General features: G+C 44.2%; 1 protein-coding gene across 1 annotated transcript; it reads right to left on the reverse strand.

Annotated features, from left to right (window-relative positions):
• Nucleotides 1-3,361: 3,361 nt before the first annotated feature.
• LOC120031234 (R-spondin-3-like) lies at nucleotides 3,362-20,671 on the reverse strand. Its single transcript, XM_038976897.1, has 6 exons — nucleotides 19,894-20,671; nucleotides 12,826-13,017; nucleotides 12,294-12,437; nucleotides 11,864-12,010; nucleotides 11,370-11,555; nucleotides 3,362-4,956 (listed from the first exon to the last, which is right to left on the reverse strand). Exons 1-6 carry the CDS (start codon nucleotides 19,985-19,987, stop codon nucleotides 4,718-4,720), a joined length of 1,002 nt encoding a protein of 333 aa, XP_038832825.1. The 5' UTR covers nucleotides 19,988-20,671; the 3' UTR covers nucleotides 3,362-4,717.
• Nucleotides 20,672-21,843: the final 1,172 nt, after the last annotated feature.

A 21,843-nucleotide genomic window follows, 5' to 3' on the forward strand; every position in this document is an offset into this window, starting at 1 on the left:
TTTCATCGAGTATACGAAGTGCTCAAAGGAGAAGCCCTGTTTACTCCTTTTGGACAAAACCACGAGTCTCTTCTGTTCATTGATGGATTCAATTATGCCAAAGAAAATGGCATAATTATGCTGTAATTTCCACCCCATTGCTCTCGTCGGGTTCAACCCTTAGACAGGTCTGTCTACAGGCCACTAAAGAGGCACATCAACAACGCGTGTGATGCCTTGAGGAATAATCCCGGGAAGACAATGTCAATTTATGACATTCCTAGGATTGTTGTAATCGCCTACCCTCTGGCTGCAACCCCCTTGAACATTCAGGCTGGCTTTAGGGTGGCTGGGGTACAACCTTCCAACAGGGATGTATTTCTGGAAACCGAGTTTGCGCCATCCTACGTTACAGATTGCCCCATTCAGAACCCAACCCTACCAGGCCCCAGCATCAACCCTGCCAAGCCCCAGCAACATTCCAGCTCTGCCAGGCCCCAGCACCAACCTGCCAGGCCCCAGCACCAACCTGCCAGGCCTCAGCACCATTCCAGCCCTGCCAGGCCCCAGCACCAACCTGCCAGGCCCCAGCACCAACCTGCCAGGCCCCAGCACCAACCTGCCAGGTCCCAGCACCAACCTGCCAGGCCCCAGCACCAACCTGCCAGGCCCCAGCACCAACCTGCCAGGTCCCAGCACCAACCTGCCAGGCCCCAGCACCAACCTGCCAGGCCCCAGCACCAACCTGCCAGGTCCCAGCACCAACCTGCCAGGCCCCAGCACCAACCTGCCAGGCCCCAGCACCAACCTGCCAGGCCCCAGCACCAACCTGCCAGTTCCCAGCACCAACCTGCCAGGCCCCAGCACCATTCCAGCCCTGCCTATTGCAAGCGCAGACCTGCCCAGCAAAATTTGGATCTGCAAAGAACAAGGCAGCTAAAAATAGAAAAATCGTAGAAGAGTCATCATCAGATGAAGAGGAGTGCTTCTGCCTCATCTGTGTGGAGCCATTTTCAAACAGCCTTCCAAAGGAGACTTGGGTGAAGTGTGTGAGATGCAACAAATGGGCCCATGATGCTTGCACCTCAGGCCAGGCAATTTATGTGTGCCAGAACTGTGACTCTGAAGATGAGTCTGATTAGTCAGATACGGATGTATTCGTATAGACTGTTAGAAAACTGTGCATTAGTGTGTTCAAACACCTCGTCTGTTTTGTTAAGACTTGTGGCAGACCAGGGGGTTGGGTCAAAACGTTTACACAGATCAGACACAGACAGACAGAGTAGGATTAGCTCAGTTTCAAAGGTGTTCATTAAAATAAAAGTTCAAAAGAAAAGAATAGGTCTCCCCCATGAGAACCTCTCCGGGATACTATCTTCTTGGCTCCTGGTCTTGCTGTATCCTGTGGGGATCTAAAACTGAACTCACTCCTGTTACCTCTGCAACCGTCCCCAACTATACGGGAGTCCTTTCTTCCCCCACTCTCTCCCCGTGTGCTGCCCATCTGGCAGCTGTATGGGACTTGCACAGCAGGTGAGCAATCAGCCCTTGATTACTCACCAACTCCCAATCAGACCCAATTAGTCCTGGCCGGAGAGCCCGTCGAGACCTAGCACGTCCAGCAGATGGAGCCATCGCCTCGTGATGTATACTCTGTCTGTCACCAGGCCTCGACGAGACTCCCCCTGGTGGCTGACCTGCTGTACACCACAGACTTTAAACATTTAAGCAAGTTATCTGCAGCATTACATTACATTCCATTCCGATTCCAACAAATTCCAACAATTACCGTGGATCTATGTGCACGCCAGAGAACATTCCATTTCAAAGTTCAAAGTTAAGTGGTCGTGACACTTAATTCATGTGTGCTCTGCCAGCATTCTTGTTTTGATTGAAAGGCATGATTTGCTAGATTCTCTAGGCATGATTGTTTTTATTTTGAGTTCTTTAATGAAATTGAATTTGGTTTTGAATTTGAAATTAAAATCAATATTCACAATTAATTATTTGTGTTCTTATTTGTTGATAATCCAATGTGACAATTTACCCGACGTAGTGTGACAATTTACCCGCTTATGGGGTAAATTGTCACAAGTGCACACTCTCTATTTAACGGTCTACAACTCCGTACTGAAATAAGATAAGAAGATGCAATGAATACAAAATAAGTGCCCAAGACTTACTTCTTTAATTTGGTATACATTTATACCATTGTGATGTATTGTGCCCAGTAAATGTTAGACAGTGTGAGAAGTGTGACAACATACCTCGCTCTCCCCTACATTAGACATTAACATGCACAATGCAATCATGTATGTCAACATGTGTCAAATATGTTATTGACACAGACGTGGTGGCATAGCAGGAAGATTGGTATGCTGTGAACCAAGAGGTTGTGAGTTTGCACAGTGTCAAATATGTAAGTTGAAAACATTGGATGTTAAAAGAACTGTGTGTAACTGTTTCTACAGCCTTTTTCTGATGGTAAAATAATACTTTTCTAGTTTAATTATTTTTGCCTACGTTTTCTCATGTTGGAAAACTAAAAATGAAAAGTTGAGTAAACCAAAAAAAAGGCTGTGGAACCAGTTACTTAATAATATTTAGTTACAGTGTACCCAGCCCTTGAGTTCTCAATTGAATGTATAGACAACAGCTGGATCAACGACTGCAATACCAACACTCGGTTTTAATGTTAAGAAACGTTATTAATCCTTCTAGCAATACGGTTTTATAAACCTTTGGAACTTAACTTTCATGTAAGCGAGAAAGATTCTTTCAATTGTATTATTATTAAATAAAAAGGATACACTTACTGTGAGCAGTTTTGCAAAGTTGCACCTGGCTGTTTTCACACACCGCCTCCGCTACCACACATCCTCTCACCTTGCGCTCTCATTTCCATTGGTCCATTCTACTGGTCTACTCCATTCCACATTTTTGACTGGATCGCATGTATTTCTCAAAATACAACTGGGTGCAACTGTCCTAAACTGCGTACAGTAAGTGTATCTTTTGGATATAATAGAATATTTCTCGATTATATGAAAGTTAAATTCCAAATGTTACCGAAACTGTATTTGCATTTGGCCAGCGTCGGGCCTCACAAGGCTGAAGGGGACATACTAATGGCTCAATGTAATGGAATGGAATTGGAGTCATGAATAAGGGTAAGTAAGGTTGTGGTGCGTTTGATTCAGCATGTCACGGACAGTTCTTTGGCTATCTATGACCATCTATTTAATGCAATTTATGTGAAGGCCTATATAAACTTACAAACAACCGTGTTAAGGATGGATATATCTTCAAAAGACTTGCAAAAACGAAGCAAACGCAGTCAATCTGAAATTAGAAAGGCAGGTCTCCAGAGAGTGTTTATTGATGTAGTTGACACATAATAAAGGGGCGATCCCATACTAGCGTGTCCCAAGAATATTTTGATTATCTCCGAATGTTCTAGCTATTTTCACATAGAAACTTCATATGGGAGTAAGGATGTTTGATATGTTTTTTAGATTTGTACCACAAACTATTTTTGTGGGATGAAAGTGGCCAATTCGTCCCTTTTAGACCTACAGATGTCCCCTGTAAAATGATCCATGAACTGTACATGATAAAGACAAAATCGTGGTGTCATTATACTCCATATAGTGTGCTTTAAAACATGGAGTGTTTTGTTTCTGAAATATATATATATTTTAGAAATTGTCCACTTTTATAATGATTTTCCCCCAAATGGTTTGTGATACAAATTGAAAAAGCATGCCAAACAACCTTCCCCTGAATTAAGTTTTTATGTGACAGTTGCCAGAACAATCTGAGATAGCAAAAATATTTTCAGGCATAGAATTGCCCAAAGATAACAAATGAAAAACAAAGACAAGTACAAACCCATTATAGTTTATTTGACATACAGATGCTTTTGATTTCTGCAGAGGTGGTGTGTGAAAGCACAGATCCTGCTTACACAGATAGGCAAACTAGCACTTTGTCCAGGACACTTCTGAACAAACATGACCAATAATAAGTTGGGAGGAAAACACTGGGGTCCGTCCTCATTCTGTCACAAAATCAATTCAGTCGGTTTGTCTCATATGTTTACTATACATCTGGATGCAGTAACCACATCTGACTGTCTTTCTGTTACTGATATCCCATGATAATTTACTCAGCAAAAAACAACAAACAAAAACATAAAGACATTTAAACAACAACAACAATTCTACATAATGTCACAAATTAAACCTACATTCAAACCAAGACGCAAACGTTTGTTTTTAACTGGGCGGGACCCTTTTAAATAACCGATTCAACAAGCATTTACATTGTCCCGACTCCCAATGACAAACACATCATCATCCCCATACTGTCACATTTGAATGTCTCACTCCTCTCCTCTGTACAGTCCCATCCAATCACAAGAGCAGTTTTGTTCATTCCCGTCCAATCAACAGCATTCTTGGGTCTCTCTGGTCTGGTGAAACTAGAGGACAGGACGGGAAGGGGGAGGCGGCCTCTCAGTGGTGTGTGGTGGAGGGGGGCAGATAGGTAGGTAGGTAGGTATGTAGGGGAGAAGTCCTTAGAGTCTGTAGTGGCCCGATCGAGTGACCCCATCTCTCTTGTGCATATACAGTATATATTTAAATAATACAGGTAGCAGCAGCACCCCTTCAGCAAGGAGTTGAGGGGGCGAGGGGGACAAAGAGGGGGTGGAGTGAGAGGGCTCCTCCAGGCTCCGTTACTGTGTAGGACCTCCTCCCTCAGGTGAGACAACAGGGTCTCTGTTTTGGCCTCTCCGGCGTCTTTGTTCTGTCTTGTTCCTGTTCTCAGAGTCCTCCCGGTCACCTGCCTCCCCCCTCTCCCTCTCTCTGTCCTTCTTCCTCTCCCGCCGGCCTTCCCCCTGGATGTCCTTGTCCCGGCGGTTGTCACGATTTCTCCGCTCGCCCCGCCGCTCACCCTTCCTCCCCTTGCCTTCCCCTAGAGATATAAAAAAACACAGAACAGAAAACACTTGTTTGTCAACTGCTGGCATCTGGTTAAAAGGTGCCTTTTGAGTTTACCAAGGAAAGAAAACAATTCTGTTTCTATACACAGCCTGTCCAATGTATCAATTTTAAAGTCTCTTTATAATGATTTCTGTTGTAGATTAAATCTCTGATATTTTCAAGTGATCTACATGACTTTACATAGAGAGCTGGTTGAGGGTCATGGCAGGAGCTGCACTTTCAGATGAGGATATACAGAATAAGATGAATATGAAGAGAGAATGGGTGTGATGATGGCTGTCCAGGGAGTAACTGTAATATGGCACAGTACAAACATGTTCCCCCTATTCACCACTAGAGGTCAGCCTTGCATCACAGACAGTGGCCACACCCTGTGAGCAAGGTTTATTTCAGCTGTTGCAATTCTCCACTGAAAGGCTTTGTCAAAAATAGAATGCCTTTAAATAGTTTATCTGCTCAGTTGATCTGCTCTTTCGCCATCTCATAAACAAATCAATTTCATGGAATGTTGTAGAGTTTACCACTGAAAGCTGAAAAGCCCCACATCATTAATATAAAACACCCCCCCAGAGAGTGAGAGAGAGAGAGAGAGAGAGTGAGAGAGAGAGAGAGAGTGAGAGAGAGAGAGAGTGAGAGAGAGAGAGAGAGAGAGAGAGAGAGAGAGAGAGAGAGAGAGAGAGAGAGAGAGAAAAGACAGATCGACAAATTGAAACTGGCCCTCTTCGTGTTGTGCTGTCCATGTGTAAGCAGCAGAATTGCGAAACTGCTGAGGTAGGCACGGAGCCCCTCTCTCCCCCTGGCCCCCCTTCAGCCTGTGTCCATTAATCAGCCCAGCCATGCTCTGAGCTCCGCTCCATCCTGACCAGGCAGAGAAGGGCTCGCAGCGCACATTCCTGGGGTCGAGCCAGTGCGATATAGGGCCCTACCATCCAACTCTGTTTAGTCTTCCCTGGCTCTGGTCGGCAGGAATAATGAAAGCCCACCAGCCTCAAAGGTGAGACAAAACTGGTGCTGGCACTAGTGCTAGCTCTCCCCAGCTGTAATCTGTATCTGAACTATCTGAGCTCAGGGCAGGAGAGGAGGAGAGGCCCCCATACATCCCACAAGGCCAGGAAGATTGTAGGGTGTGTGTGTGTCCAGTGTGTGTTTATGGCATATGTGTGTGTTTGTATGGTGTGTGTGTGTATAGTGCAGTGTGAAAGAGGCATTATTGAAAGGGGTTTGGTGGGTTGCTCTTGCAGCAGGAGTGTAGGGTCCAAACAATGTGTGGGGGTGTAGAGAGGGATAGAGAGAAAGTGAGCGCAAGAGAGTGAGATAACTAGATAGTGAAAGTGTGAGAGAGAGAGACTGTAACATAGACCGAGAGAGAGAGAGCAAGAGAGTAACAGAGCAAGAGAATGATAGAGAGAAAAAGAATGATGGAGACACAGAGAGAGTGAGCGAGGGAGACAGAGAGAGACACACAGAGAGACAGGGAGATAGAGAGAGACAAGGAGATAAAGAGAGAGACAGGGAGACAGAGAGAGACACTCAGAGAGACAGAGATAGAGAGACACACACAGAGAGACAGGGAGATAGAGAGAGACAAGGAGATAAAGAGAGAGACAGGGAGACAGAGAGAGACACTCAGAGAGACAGAGATAGAGAGAGACACACAGAGAAACAGGGAGATAGAGAGAGAGACAAGGAGATAAAGAGAGAGACAGAGAGAGACACTCAGAGAGACAGGGAGATAGAGACACACAGGAAGATAAAGAGAGAGAAAGAGGGAGATGGAGAGAGAGACACACAGAAAGAGACAGGGAGATAGTCCGAGAGACAGGAAGAGAGAGAGGCACACAGAGAGAGACATGGAGATAGAGAGACACACTCAGAGAGACAGGGAGATAGAGTGAGACACACAGAGAGAGAGGGAGACAGAGAGAGTCTCAGAGAGACAGGGAGATAGAGAGAGACACACAGAGGGAGACAAGGAGATAGACAGGGAGACAGAGAGAGACACTCAGAGAGACAGGAAGATAGAGAGAATCACACAGAGAGAGACGGGGAGATAGAGAGAGAGACAAGGGGATAGAGAGAGAGACAGGGAGATATAGAGAGACACACAGAGAGAGACAGGGAGATAGAGAGAGACACAGAGAGAGACAGGGATATATGTATACCGGTATATATATTTATAGAGAGAGAGAGACAGGGAGATAGAGAGAGACACAGAGAGAGACAGGGATATATGTATATATATATATTTATAGAGGGAGAGAGAGAGACAGGAAGATAGAGAGAGACACACAGAGAGAGACAGGGATATATGTATATATATATTTATATATAGAGAGAGAGAGAGAGAGAGAGGGAGAGACACACACACACACACACACACACACACACACACACACACAGAGACATGGAGATAGCGAGAGAGCCACAGAGAGAGACAGGAAGATAGAGAGAGAGACACAGAGAGAGACACAGAGAGAGAATGATAAAGAGAGAAAAACAGAATGAGAGAGAGAGAATGATAGAGAGAATGAGAGAGAATGAGAGAGAGAGAATGAGAGAGAGAATGAGAGAGAGAGAATGAGAGAGAGAGAATGAGAGAGAGAATGATAGAGAGAGAGAGAATGATAGAGAGAGAGAGAATGAGAGAGAGAATGATAGAGAGAGAGAATGAGAGAGAGAATGAGGGAGAGAGAGAGAGAGAATGATAGAGAGAGAAAGAGATGAGCAGCATTCTGAATCTGACTCCGCCCCCCATCCCACCCCACCTCTGGCTCTTTCAACACAGGAAGTCCCCTCTACACACATTGTTTTGTTTGTCATAACCATTTAAAGATAAGCGGCTTAGTCATAATCTCTGGGTTTCCTAAAACCCAAGGCACAACTTCATCTGGGCTCGTGTTGAGGTGATTACTGGGTATGTTTATCAGAGAATGCTTTTGTCTGTCTGAACTGTGTCTATGAATTCTATAAACTGTCCAGCGATGCAGTGGACCTGAAGGAGACACTTGAATTAAAATACTTTCAACAGAGATTTAGCACATTCTTACCAGCATGGTCATCATCACTACACTGCAGTGGATGACTGGCAGTGTTTTTTGGGATGGTTTGTGTGTATGGGGGTGCGGCTATTATAAAACAAACATTTTGATGTGACGTGTGTCTACGTAAAGTATGATCAGGTTCAGGCTTGTGGTTTATATAAACTGTAAAATAGAACTGTGAAAAATGACTGTAAAAGTAATATCAACAGAGCTGGATTATAAGATTACTGTAACTAAGGACAGCTTTCAAAAGTGTTGCAACTTCACAAGAGTTTATGCAAGTGCTTGGCTTTCACGTTGCTTAGCCCTAGATAGATATCTCAGCCGAATTGATACTTTCATTGAACTGTCATCTGGCATTGATTATTTACCATTTTTAACATAGAGTTGGGGTGAAAAGGGGAGATATAGAGAGAGAAAGAAAATGAAAGAGAGAGCGGTGAGTGTAAGAAAACAGCTGAAATTGTTTCTCGGGATCACCCTCCAACACACACTCCTATGCAGTGCAATTACACTATGCATTGGTTGCATAAAGTACAAGACATCATGCTGCTCAGTGCTCACTGGAGTGCAGACCGGCTATGTGTTTGTGTGTCAGGGTGCCTGTGTGTGCATGCAGGGAAACAGTTTGGCCCGCTGTCAGAGAGGGGATGTGCAGGAGCATAATTAGTCTAATGACGCAGAGGGGGCAACATCCTCCATGGCAGGCACACTGTCGTCCAGGGGGCTTTTGGTGGGAGCCAGGCTGGGATTAAAAGCTCTGAATTGTCCCACAGGAGAAATGCACGGAGCTTTGAAGGCTACGGGACGCCTGTCCCGCTCTCCCTCACTGGGGGACGGGAGGGGGCTACCTTCAGGCTGGGTTAGATAGATAGGGGACCGGTGGTTTGGAGGACAAATTAGCCACAGTTGTTAACACAAAGGAGACAGCAGGCAGGCGGGCGAGGACATGTATGTAAACTTTTATGACAACCAAGCATGTTGAAGGAGGGGGAGGAGGACACTGTACACTGAAATGACATGACACCTCTGGCTACTGTAGCTCAACAGAGCTTACTAGAGATGAAACGACCAAATCAGAGTTGTTTTAGAGGAAGAGCAAATGTGAGGGTTCTTGCCCCGTGATTCATTCTGTGACATTCCATATTTCTCTAAGTACTGGACCTGTTTAAAGTCCAGCTCCTGTTGTCATTTTTGTGGATAAGGAGCGTAAAACCTCCTTGATTCATATTGAGAGTTCCTGCTCTCTGATTCATAAGGAGGGGGAGGACTGGGGGTGACATGGAGGTTACAACGTTCTGTTTAAAAACAGAAAAGACAGATGGAGAGAGCCAAAAGAGAAGAAGTTAGAAAACAACAGCCATTAGGGAGAGCTGGAGGGAGACGGCAAGAGAGACGGGGAGAAAAGGGACAGGGAGAGAAAAGGGGGAGAAAAGAGACAGGGAGAGGAAAGGGGGAGAAAAGAGACAGGGAGAGGAAAGGGGGAGAAAAGAGACAGGGAGAGGAAAGGGGGAGAAAAGAGACAGGGAGAGGAAAGGGGGAGAAAAGAGACAGGGAGAGAAAAGGGGGAGAAAAGAGACATGGGGAGAAAAGGGGGAGAAAAGAGACAGGGAGAGAAAGTGGGAGAAAAGAGACATGGAGAGAAAAGGGGGAGAAAAGAGACATGGAGAGAAAAGGGGGAGAAAAGAGACATGGAGAGAAAATGGGGAGAAAAGAGACAGGGAGAGAAAAGGGGGAGAAAAGAGACATGGGGAGAAAAGGGGGAGAAAAGAGACAGGGAGAGAAAAGGGGGAGAAAAGAGACAGGGAGAGAAAAGGGGGAGAAAAGAGACATGGGGAGAAAAGGGACATTGAGAGAAAAGGGGGAGAAAAGAGACAGGTAGAGAAAAGGGACAGGGAGAGAAAAGGGGGTGAAAAGAGGCAGAGGGAGAAAAGAAGAGATAGTGAAAAAGAGTGAGAGCTCTTTCTAGAGAAAAACAAAACTTGGCTGGAGAAATAACAAATAAACCGGGTCTGGGGATGGACGGAGGTCCTTGGGGAGCGATGGAGGGAAGATGGAGGGGTGAAGGGATAGAGGGAGGAGGATGTATCAGTGTCTGAGGGGCTGGTGGGGATTAGTGCGAGCTGGCGGAGGTCGGACCAGTGACCCCGTGGCGTATGCGGAACGTAAACACGGAGCGGAGGGGACGCGCCAGAGCAGATAATTAGCTCTGCTCACTGGATGTTCCAGGAGCCGGCCGGCCGACCCGGGGGAAGCAGCTGGGTAATCACACACAGGGGCAAGGTCGATAACCGTGTGTGTGTGTGTGTGTGTGTGTATGATAACCAGGCCTCGGCCTACAGTGTGTAACACGCACCCACCCACCCACCTACCCACCCACAGCTCTGGCCTGCCTCCACCCCATCAGGCCGATCAGCACAGCACCGACTCCACACTAAGCCCCCCACTCCACCACGGGACAGGGGAACAGGAGCCCCATTCAGGAGGAAGGAGGGGTGGTGTGTTTTCTTTGGGTGTGCAAGAGAGAGTATCAGCAGGGCGGAGAAAAAGTGGAGAAAGAGAGAAAGACGACAGACAGGGGGCGGAGCAGATGCCACATTTCACAGCCTAAATGACAGATTCAAACCAACCAGGACTCTTTACAAATTACCGCCTATGGTTTTTAAAGGGACAAGTTGATGTGCGTGTGTATTCAGATCTGTGTGTGTGTTGGCAGCTGCTGTTATTAGTCTAAACTAACTGATTCCCCCCGTTGCCTCATGGCTCCCCAAGGGAGGATGTTTGAGGAGTCGGTGTGTTTCTGCTTCACAGTAAACTTTTTTGCTGAATCACTACTGAGGGGTTGTGTTTGTGCTGTAAGTAAGGCTGCCTAGAGCCCTGTGGAGCTGGGGCCCTGGGGGGCTGGGGCCTGGTGGGCTGTGGAGCTGGGGCCCTGGGGGGCTGGGGCCTGGTGGGCTGTGGAGCTGGGGCCCTGGGGGGCTGGGGCCTGGTGGGCTGTGGAGCTGAAAACATATTTTTTGTAATTCATTAGAAATCATCAGATCAATGTTTACGAGGAGTGTTTTGACATATTTTTATAATCCGTAAAGTCTGGATTCGAAGCGTTAGAGCAACGACACACAGGCGTTTCACCATTATCCACTAACCACAATGCATATTCTTAAAGTCAACAACTCAGGTCCCTTAAGGAGAGGAGAGGAGCGGCAGATGACTGACCAGTCATTTCAGATTATAGTCTAGAGACAAAGTTGGTTCCGGAACTCTAGCCTACAACTGTACTCACAATGGAGATAGTGACTTGTCCTACTGCTGATGATCACCGTATAGTTATTATAGTATTTACCCGGACATCGCCTCCTCTTGAGGACACACTCTTTCTTTTCCCAGATGGGGGGACAGGGTTTTCCGTAGGTGGAAGGGATCTGGACAACTTCCCTGGTCCTCGTCTCCTCACCCCATTTAAATCCACAGGTTTTCCCTGACCGGGAGCAGGGGCTCCACTCTCCCCACTCACCCACCGTGCAGTGCACTGCACAAATGATTAAGAAAGAGGGGGAGACACACACTGTATGTTACAAGAGGCATAGACCAAAGATATTCACAACCAAAATTCACGTATAGAAGGGCAAAGACACTGTAAAGCATTTGAAGTAAACACCAGTGGAGGCTAGTGCCACTTTAAATCGGAGGTTGGACTTATTGTTTTGGCTGGATACTAAACACACCATGTGTTTGATGTGTTCCATACCTTTCCATTCCAGCCCAATGAGCACATCCTCAGATTTCCCCACCAGCCTCCACTGGTAAACACTCTCTCCTCCTTGTTCTGGAGCTCACCTTGAAGGGAACACTCCATGAGTTTGTCGTTTGGTTCAAACTCGTCTGGACAGACGTGGTGACACTTCCCCAGCAGCAGGTACAGGCCTGATCTGCACCTTGTACATGTGTCATTGATCAGACAGGCATCACAGTCCGCAGGACACTCTGAAACACCAACACATACATAATATTACACCTGCACTGGAGACAAATCACATCAACACACACAACAAAGACCTTTACAATTACATTTAACTGCATTCTTCCTTTCTAAGAAAACAAATGCAATACGATATGCTATTTTAACTCCACATTTTACATCATGTGATTGAGACAAAGAAACAAATATGTAACGCTAATACACTACACTAGCCCCCTCTTTGTAACGTGTCTAACACCAACACCATCAGTACTTAATAATATTGTAATAGTCTAATATTCTACTCACTGGGAACACATTCCCTTTGTGTGTCGCTGCAGACCAGGCTCTCTGGGCAGCTCTCCTGACACTTGCCCAGGTGGAGATAGTACCCCGCTCGGCACCGCATGCAAAGGTTCTTATTGAAGCAAGAATCACACTCCGGCCTGCACTCTGAAACACCCAGTCAGTCAGTCAACAGCCTGCACGTTTATGTTGCTCTTGAAGTGGTTTGTTGAACATGCAGTATGTTAGAATGAGCAGCACTCTAAAACAGGACAATTGGCTGTACATAGAAGCACATCTCTTTATGAGATTTTAGTGTACAAAATAATAGAAGATCATGCATTTGGAGTGACTGGCATGCAGTGATACCAAATAGACTTAATACATACACTAAAACACAGATAGTGTGTCTAGTCCTGGACTAAAAAGCATGGAGATTCTCAGTTGAAATAGCTTTTTAGTCTAGGACTAGGCTTAATCTGTCTATGTAAACCGTCCCTTAGTGTAAAAGTAGAGGTAGGTTATAAACGTCTTTGGTAATAGCCATGCAACTTACTTGTGCATGTGTTTCTGTCTGGCGAGCGGGTGCCGTAGAAACCACTGGGGCAGGAGGGCAGACACACCCCCATCTGCCTCATCCCATTTCTCTCCAGGAAGATAAAGAGGCGGGGCTTACAGGACAGACAGCCATTATAATCAGAGCAGGTCAGACAGCCTCCCTGGCACCCTGAGCTCACCCCTGGGATCTCTGCAGGCAAGACGGAGGGAGATGATGTGGCACAGAAGGACAAAAGTCAGTTTAGACATTTTACTTTGTATGTGTCTCAAATGGCACAACATTGACTTTATAGTGCACTGCAGAAGTAGTGCACTATAGGAATAGGTTGCCATTTTGGAAGCAACCATACAATAAGTTGGCACAGGGTTTCTCAACCTTTTCTGGATACTGTACCAGTATCATCACATTTTGATCTGCCTGAAGTACCCCACTCCTCCTGTACAACTGATCGTTTGGCATATGGGTCCTTTCCAAGTTCCCTGTGTACAGGCCAGGTTGGCAGGTACCCTCACGGGGTACTGCTACCCAAAGATGAGAAGCACTGATTAAGCAGAGACTCTTATCCAGAGTGCCTTATAATAACATAAGTGTATTCAACTAAAGTAATTGAGACAACGACATGATCATTGCAAAAGGCAATGTCTTACATCAGGTGGCGTCACTCCTCCGTGACGCTCGTCCCTCAACTGACATGGTACTGTATCTGACTTTAACAATATGTAAAAGGTGCATCATCACCCAGCCACACTAAGCCAACCAACAACGGTGGAACAGAGGAACATCCCTCAACATGTTGTTACACTATCATTTACATTCAATAGAGCTAATGTGTAAATGGGGATAGTCTATGTTTTTAATAGAATCGACAATGCCAATTCAGGTTCTAGTTTGAATATATTACTGCGGCAGTGAGACAGATGAAGGTGTTAACACTGCAACTCAACACATCACAAATCAACTACGCCTCTCTCTCTCTCTCTCTCTCTCTCTCTCTCTCTCTCTCTCTCTCTCTCTCTCTCTCTCTCTATGCCAATTAAATAAAGAGGGACTACTGCTTACATTTAAACAAATATAGCTCTTCAGACTATATGAACTGTTTGTAGTCTTCTAAATTGAGTGAATGAAGTTGTGTAGAATTGTATTAAAGTAATGACTTCTATCCAACTACCGCAACGAGGATACCAAATAGCCAACAAAGCGTTTGGGTGGTGATAAAATGCTACAGATTTACATATTTTTCTGGGAACAGTGACCATAGAACAACTAAATAATAAACATGACAGGCAACAAGCAGGCCTGTGGACTCTCTTGGAGGGAAAAATAATCAAATGAGACGTCAAGCATACCAAGGTTTGCACGCAACGCCAGAAGCCGCGCACTTCTTATTCTCGCTCTCTCCGCAGAAGAAGTACAGTTTATTCCTTGTACTATGACTAAAAGGACGAAACAATTTGGCAACATTATCAATATTCAGACAGACCTCCAGCTGACTGTCTGGCCATGACACTGCATACACAGCCAAATGAGTAAGATGAGTAATTGGCACTGGCACTGATAACTTTGCAACATGTCTCAAATTCATCTTCATTATGCTTCGTGTTGAAGATAAGCCTATCTGTCGACCCACATGGTTCACAGGGTCGACTGTGTTAGAAACAGGGAAAGGCTGAGCTTTCATTATGACTGATGGTAGGATTAGAAAGGGATTGCAAAACTGCCTGTCTGTAGGCCTATACATCCTACTCAGATAGCAAGCCTTGTGTCAGAGATATTTCCATAGGCTCAGAAAAAAGCCCTGCCAGAATGTGAAAAACATCCAATTTCTCTGTTGGTTGGTGTGGAGGTTGGCACCTGCTCTGGTTGAAATTATTAACATTTTATGTACGCAAAATGTTTATAGGAAAGTGTTATGACTCAGACTTTTCCAAAATGTTGGTCTAAAGGTTAAAATCCTGCATAAATGTGTCCAGTCTCTACTATAAGGAGGCTATAAAATGCCCAGGGTAGGACAGTGTCTTTGAAAGAGGGATAGTGTCCTCACAGTATGTGAGAAGTCTACAGACAAATGGGGAACTGAGCAGCGCTCCATTACCATAAATTGTCATCTTGGACTGGGCACAAGTGAAAACTCATGCGTCCTGACTGCTGCTGCTGATTTAAGCTATGTGTGACTGACTTGTAGGGCAGCACGTCAAATGGCTTAACTTTCAACTCTTGTTGAATTACAGAGCTTGACCTCAGAGGACGGTGGAGATGAGGACAGACTGGTTGAGAGGAGAAAAGGTTGGGTATATACTAGGACTACCAGCAAGAGCTGCAAGTGAGTACCTGACTGAGGAAATATATTGCCATTTCACACTACTGAGCCAAGCTGAACAAAGCTGAACTGAGCTGTATTGTGCCTGGTTATGCATCTACTGTACCTTAGTTGCTGGAACCATGCAGGAAAGGACACGTGAAAAGATCATATCTGAGCCAGCACATTATGGTTTGGGTTGGCATGATGTGAAAATGGTACTAGCAGGTGGCTCTGGGTTACTTTAAACCAGGGGTGCTCAAACTTTTGGGATTGGTGGGACAAAATATCATCTGAGTCAGCGGGCCAAACAAATTTACATGATTTATTTAAAAACATTTAAGGTAAACAATACCTTTTTAGGGTCGTGAAATAATAGCTTTTTTGAAGGTAATCATAAAATGTCATTTCAAACATTAATCAAATCATAGCCATATAACTTGACACACATTCTGATTACCACCCACTGGGCAAAAACTAGTTGAATCAACATTTTTACCACGTCATTTCAACAACAAAAAATTGAATGTGATGACGTTGAATTAACGTGGAAAATTGATTGCAAAACGTTATCAACGCAAGTGAATTTTGACTTTATTTTACACTAATTTTTACCGAAATCCAACTATGTGGTGATTTTTGTTGTTGTGGTTGATTTCACGTTGAATTCATGTTAGCTGGCAACTCAACCAAATGTATATCAAACTAGATGTTGAAATGACTTCTGTGCCCAGTGGGCAGATGTATAATTTTTTTTACCATTGTAGCATAGAAACTGCAACCAATTTTCTATGTTCATAAGGCTAATGACTTTAATGTGTGCAGGTTTTTGGGGGCCCTAAGCCCGCCATCTCGCACGCAAAACATTTTAGTGTCCCCCTCTTGGCGGCGGAGAGAAATATTTGCAGCTTTAAAGTGAATGGCATTTTGCCTTGGTGGGGGGGGGGTGATGTTGCAGTTTAAATCAGATTTTCAGCAATTCTACAAATGTTTCCATGGGGAAGAGAGGAAATGTTGCAGTTTTTTTCTATGCTACAATGGTAAAAAATGTAATACATCTGCCCACTCAAGAGCTGGGTTAAAGGCCAGAGAATGGCATGCATAGTACCTGATGCAATGACAGGGAGCACCTGACTGAGTCAGATATTTTGAGCTCATTTAGTACAGATTGGATTGCTACTGCTAGAGCTAGACACTGGTCTATGGTCAGTTTGTAATGATTTCCCTTGATGGTTAATGTAAGGGGTTGGGGAAGGTATGCAGATCCTATATCAGTTCTTAGGGGGAACATCTCAGGGGCAACTTCTGGGATTGCGATACATGGTAAGAGCTAGTCTCAGTATTCACCACTGCAGAGCTACGCAAGGAGCATATCAGTGTGTGCAGTAGGTGTTTTTTCCTCCTAGTTCTCTGGCATATTGTGCTGTGGGTGAGGTGTTGGCCTTTTTTCCCTCCTTCACTTCAGGGTTAGCTGCCAGATTGCAATAGATCACAGAGATTGTGTTTGAAATATCTTAGCAATCTTTACAACTGCTGTCCATTTGCCCACATGTGTTCCTGCCAAGGCCCCCTAATTCACAGAACTCTTAACACAGAGGAATTTTGCCTGCCCTTGCCTAGCTCGCACTGACACAACAGGGCAATACCATGGTAACAGAATTATGCTAAGACTCTGATTTTTCACTTTAAAGTGTATGCCAAACAAAAACCATTGATTTCAAAGTTTAACAAACAATATAACTCTATGCATAATTACTTTTTTGAACAATTTACATAGGAAATTTAAAAAATCTACATTTTCTGGAATATCTGTGCAGATGCAAAGTTCTTCCTGGAAATGGGTTTTTGTAACATTGTCAGTGGAAATTGTTAAAACTAGTCCTTGTGTATATAGTTTGTTAAACTTTGAAATCAATGGTTTTTGTTTGGTATACATTTTAAAGTAAGACATCTGAGTCTCAGCATTATTCTGTTACCATGGAATTGCCCAACATCAATTAGGCGGCTTGCATACCCACAACACAAATGTTCCTGCATGAGGTCTGTACTATGAGGTCTGTACTGTGAGGTCTGTACTGTGAGGTCTGTCCTGTGAGGTCTGTACTGTGAAGTCTGTACTGTGAGGTTTCAATTGCATGAACTGCTTGAACCACTTGTAAAGTTTAAATCATTGACCACAAGATGAAAACAACCATGATTATTTTGAGCATCATGTGTAGATATAAACAAAATGGCTAACAGCAGAATGATGAAGACAAACACGCAAGTCATAGGGCACAGACCTAAAAAAAAATAAGTTTGCCTTTCCAAGATGTTTTCTTAATCAAACGCTGTGGTGTTGAACCTCTGCATATCTCCCCCCTCCTTTTTTTTCATTATCTGTCCTTCTTTCCCTTTATTAGGAATCCAATCTGTTATTCACATCTAGAGTCTATTTTAGACCTACTATCATTCTGGCATCTATTCTAGAACACCTAGAAATCATTCTGGCCTCTATTCTAGAACACACAGAAATCATCTGGCATCTATATTCTAGACCACATAGAAATCATTCTGGCCTCTATTCTAGAAATCATTATGCTATCTTGTGTTTGCTCGCAGGCATTCATATCTCTCATTTGTGGATACATCAAGGGCAGAAGGAAGTGGACTGTTTTTGGCCAGTTGACTGCATGGTCAGGTCCCTGACTGAGAGCTCATTCACCCTGCTCTCTCTGTCTGACTATCACAGATAGTCATATGTCAGGTCGGCCTCCTTCAATTAGCACCAGCTAAGTAGGCTGCGATGCACGAGGGGAGGCCCACAGTTTGTCTATCTGGAATGCACCCACAAACCAATGTGGACCCACAATTTCTACACAGGCATGTAGGGTTTAGATAAGAAGACGATATATCATGTTGAAGAAGTGGTTCTTAAGACGTTAAACACTTCTCCAGGCAATGCGTATGGGACGCACCCCAAAACACCACTATTGTTGGTTACTAGCCTACCTTTCCAGATAACAAATCCACCTGGCAACAGGTGATGCATGCAATACTCAACCATTCTACTAAGGCAGAAGAGCACATCTGGAAGCTCATCTGGACGCTCAATATAGTGCAGAGAGAGAATAGTAAAGCAAGCTCCATGATACTACTGACGATACAGGGTGAGACCTGTGGAGTTACTTGACACAGAACATGATATCTATTAGGCTTAAAGAAAGATGCTGAACGGATACCTTCATGCAGGGTTCTCCAACTCTGGTCCTGGAGAACTACTGGAAGTGCTGGCTTTTGTTCTAGCCCAGCACTAACACACAGGACCGGGGTTGGAGAACCCTGCCATGGTCAATGCTGCTGATACTCTGAACATCTAGGAAGCAAAAAAAATAAGTAAAGTGTCTACTGATTTACCTGAGCTTCTTTGTTGTGTTTTGGATATGATGATAGTTTTGCTTCATAGCTTTGAAATACTGTAAATAATTTCATACAAGATACTAACCCCTCTGAATTTCTAACTGAAAAATTGTTGTATTCTGAATTGCCAACTAAATATGAACATATGAGTTCCATCTTCCATTTTTTCAACACCACAAAATATTATCACCACAGAAAGTCACAGTTATGGTGAACAAAAACACATGTTACAGCTTTGGCAATTCTACACAGAACGCCCTTTAAAGATGAACATGGCCAGGCTTTCATGTATTTTCATATTAGATGCACAATCTTATATTCTACATGTATTACAATCAAGACGATAACTGTATCAGCATCCTCTAACAGTGGTTAGATGGCACGCGCTGCCACATGCTCAAAGCTCCTACTCAGTGTTGCACGGAGTTTGTCAAGGAAGCACAAGCACTGCAGACATTCCATAACATCAGTGAAATGCAAATATAATACACTTAAGACGAACTTTGTATGTAATGAATAACTTAGATCAGAAAGTTATAACATACTTTTCCGGCAGACATGCCGCGTAAAAAGTGCTCTGCCACTGGCCGCTAGAGAGCGACGGGAACTAGGGGATGCAGCCGGCACTGCTGATGGAGCTTTGTGGAATACACTTCTAAGAAAACTGTCAGGGAACAGTGACTGGTTGAATTTCTTCAGTAAAAAATGACAACCCCGAGGGTCATGTAATGTTGAACGCCATGCAGTCCAATGATTGACTGCGGTGTGGTTGAGGACATGTGCGTAAAATTGGCCGCTGCAGAGAGTAAAGTGCGCATATTGCTTTTGTAGACACAATATAGTGAGTTCCACAGAGGCACTCGGTCTTGCCTAGTGATTAAAATTAAAGTTTATTGATCTGAAAACAACACATTTTTAGATTGGCCGAGTTGCCCTTGATTATAACTAAATGCGGGCTGTACTTAAAAAACGGTATCATATTATACATTATAAGCTACCCACCCTATCAACATTGTTTTGACACATTCATTTATGGGACGTTTCATATGTTGTAATAGAGAACCACAGGACTATGTTATTACATCTCCACCTCAACCAAAAAGCATTCCAACCCAATTAGGCATATTTCCTAGCCATGCCATGATCTTTCATTGTAAATGTCATTGTCAAGTATGAGATGTTCAAATCATATCGGTTAACCTTGATACAGTACCCATATTGTTCTGTTATTTATATATCTATATGAAAATATGTATGTCATATGGTATGATAGGCACTACAACACTGCAGTAGGGTTGAATGGAACAGAGACCAGGAGCATGTGTGTGCGCGCGAGCAACTCACTGCATGCGCGGGCGCTCTTTACTCACGTTTATGTTGCCGATGCCTAGAGGGTTGCTGCTGACAATCAGTGTATTCCATGCAGTGCAAGATCAAAACAAAGGAGATCAGTTGTAATTGCATAGTAACCCGGAGATGATGACTTGTATAGCCAATGTCAATGTCCTCCAGAAAAGTGCAGCTTTGATTCCACTTTTTTCAGAGGGAATGTGTTGTTTTATTCCTGGAAAGAGCAGAATCCCCTGCTCTGCGCAGAGAGTGATGTCTGATTTACGATGGCCCAATGACACCTGGGCCGTTTAGACAGTAACATCCTTGATAGAATCCTCATGTGTGCCACAAAGCGAGACCAAATCAGGTATCCGTAGTGAGCATATTCCCACAATCAAACCGTTAGATTATCATCCACCGCGGGAAAAAGTAGATACTCAAAGAAAGAAAGCGTAGATCATATAATCGAGGCTGGCATATTGATACCGTTTCAGTTGTCCTTTTCCTGTATCTTCCACTGATACTCTCTCGAAGTTCGCTGCACGTCCAGGTGTGAGGGCTACTTTATTGTGCCCTGCGTGTAGGAGGTCATCGCGTCATCCCCATCATCTAACCGAGTAGACAAAAACTGGGAGCCGCGCGCGTCACTGGCTGCAGCAGCACCTAACTGTAATAAAGTAACACGTTTCGATGAGGTGAGAACCAACTTGATTGTCGCGCACTTCTCGTTGGTCGACAGTTAAAGCAAAAATAATCTGCGCAGTTTCAGATCTTTTCAGTTTTGCGTGCAATACTCATTCTCCCATTCCAACTCGCTCTCGTATGACTTCAGCCCTCTGCGGTCTCCCTCTACACGCTCGAAAGTTTATTTAGAGGGCAAGCACCCCCACGTTAGATTTCCTTCGCGTTTGACCCCTCGGTTGAGAAGCCTTTTACTTTGCATGGTGTTGATAATGTGTCATTGGGAAATTGCGCTGTTTTACGCACGTAGTATTTCTATGGAATTTCAGATATTCACTGTTTATGGCCAAATAGTCCTTTTAATTTCGATTTTATGATACGCTTTTATTATGTTTGATTACTGTTATTTCTGGCTACAGAGAAACACACTTTAAACGTTTTAATTGTTTGTAGATGGCACTAATTGCAATCATCAAGAACACAAACAATGAGTGCACTTGTGCTAGAAAGCCTTATTGCATGGCGTGCTGTATATTTTGTGTCGTTTTTGATGTACAATCACTTGAAACTTCAAGAGACATGTCTCCCATTCTCTGCTTATATATAACACGCGAGCTTGGTCTAGTGTGCAGCGAGCGGAACCTCTGATGGACCTGCGGTCGCGTAACTCTCACAGAGTGAGAGGGAGTGAGAGGGAGGGAGAGAGAGACATTTCGTAGTATAGCCTAATCTGGTTTGAGGGGGCCTGTCGAGTAAAGTGCGGTATACAATTAACCCAAAGCCAGGCTCCTTAACTCGCGTCTTTTGAAGCTACTGAATATATTCCATTTTAGACTGACGTAATTCTCCACGGCAATTATGGCTCTTGAGTTTGTTTATGAATTTGTGCACTTTAGAGATAAAATACGAGAAGACGATCATTGAGCAGCTCGAGGGAGTCAGCATGGGACCCTCTCTAAAGGAATATCTGTATTGCATATATATGCTGTCATTACGCGCCGTAACCAGTTGGGTATGCAGTACGGAGCGCGCATGTTTATGTAACAAAGCACTTTGGACAATGGCATCATTTTTCTTTAACCTATTTGTTATTGTATGGTGTTCTTGTTAAAGAAGGCCCCTAGCAAGGGGAGCTTAACTGAACATCTGTAGGTAGGCAATAGACATGCTCATTGCCATACCATGAGAGGAGAGAAGCAGTTTGTCCCATCACCTCTAGAGGGAGTCAGTGCCATAAAAGCGTCTGTCTGTAGTGATTCATATAAACGGAACAGGTTTTGAGGGCAGCGTTGTTTAGGAAAACCTTG

Source organism: Salvelinus namaycush, chromosome 37 (assembly GCF_016432855.1).
Source record: "Salvelinus namaycush isolate Seneca chromosome 37, SaNama_1.0, whole genome shotgun sequence".
NCBI classification, from domain to species: Eukaryota; Metazoa; Chordata; class Actinopteri; order Salmoniformes; family Salmonidae; genus Salvelinus; species Salvelinus namaycush.

What these genes read in the sequence shown, in the direction of transcription:
- LOC120031234 (XM_038976897.1), bottom strand. Translation starts at nt 19,987, where the DNA reads ATGCAATTACAACTGATCTCCTTTGTTTTGATCTTGCACTGCATGGAA. An exon ending in TAGGCATCGGCAACATAAAC is followed by an intron (nt 13,018 to 19,893) that starts GTGAGTAAAGAG and finishes TCTTGCCTGCAG; the next exon opens with AGATCCCAGGGGTGAGCTCA. An exon ending in CAAGAGGAGGCGATGTCCGG is followed by an intron (nt 4,957 to 11,369) that starts GTAAATACTATA and finishes TTATATCTCTAG; the next exon opens with GGGAAGGCAAGGGGAGGAAG.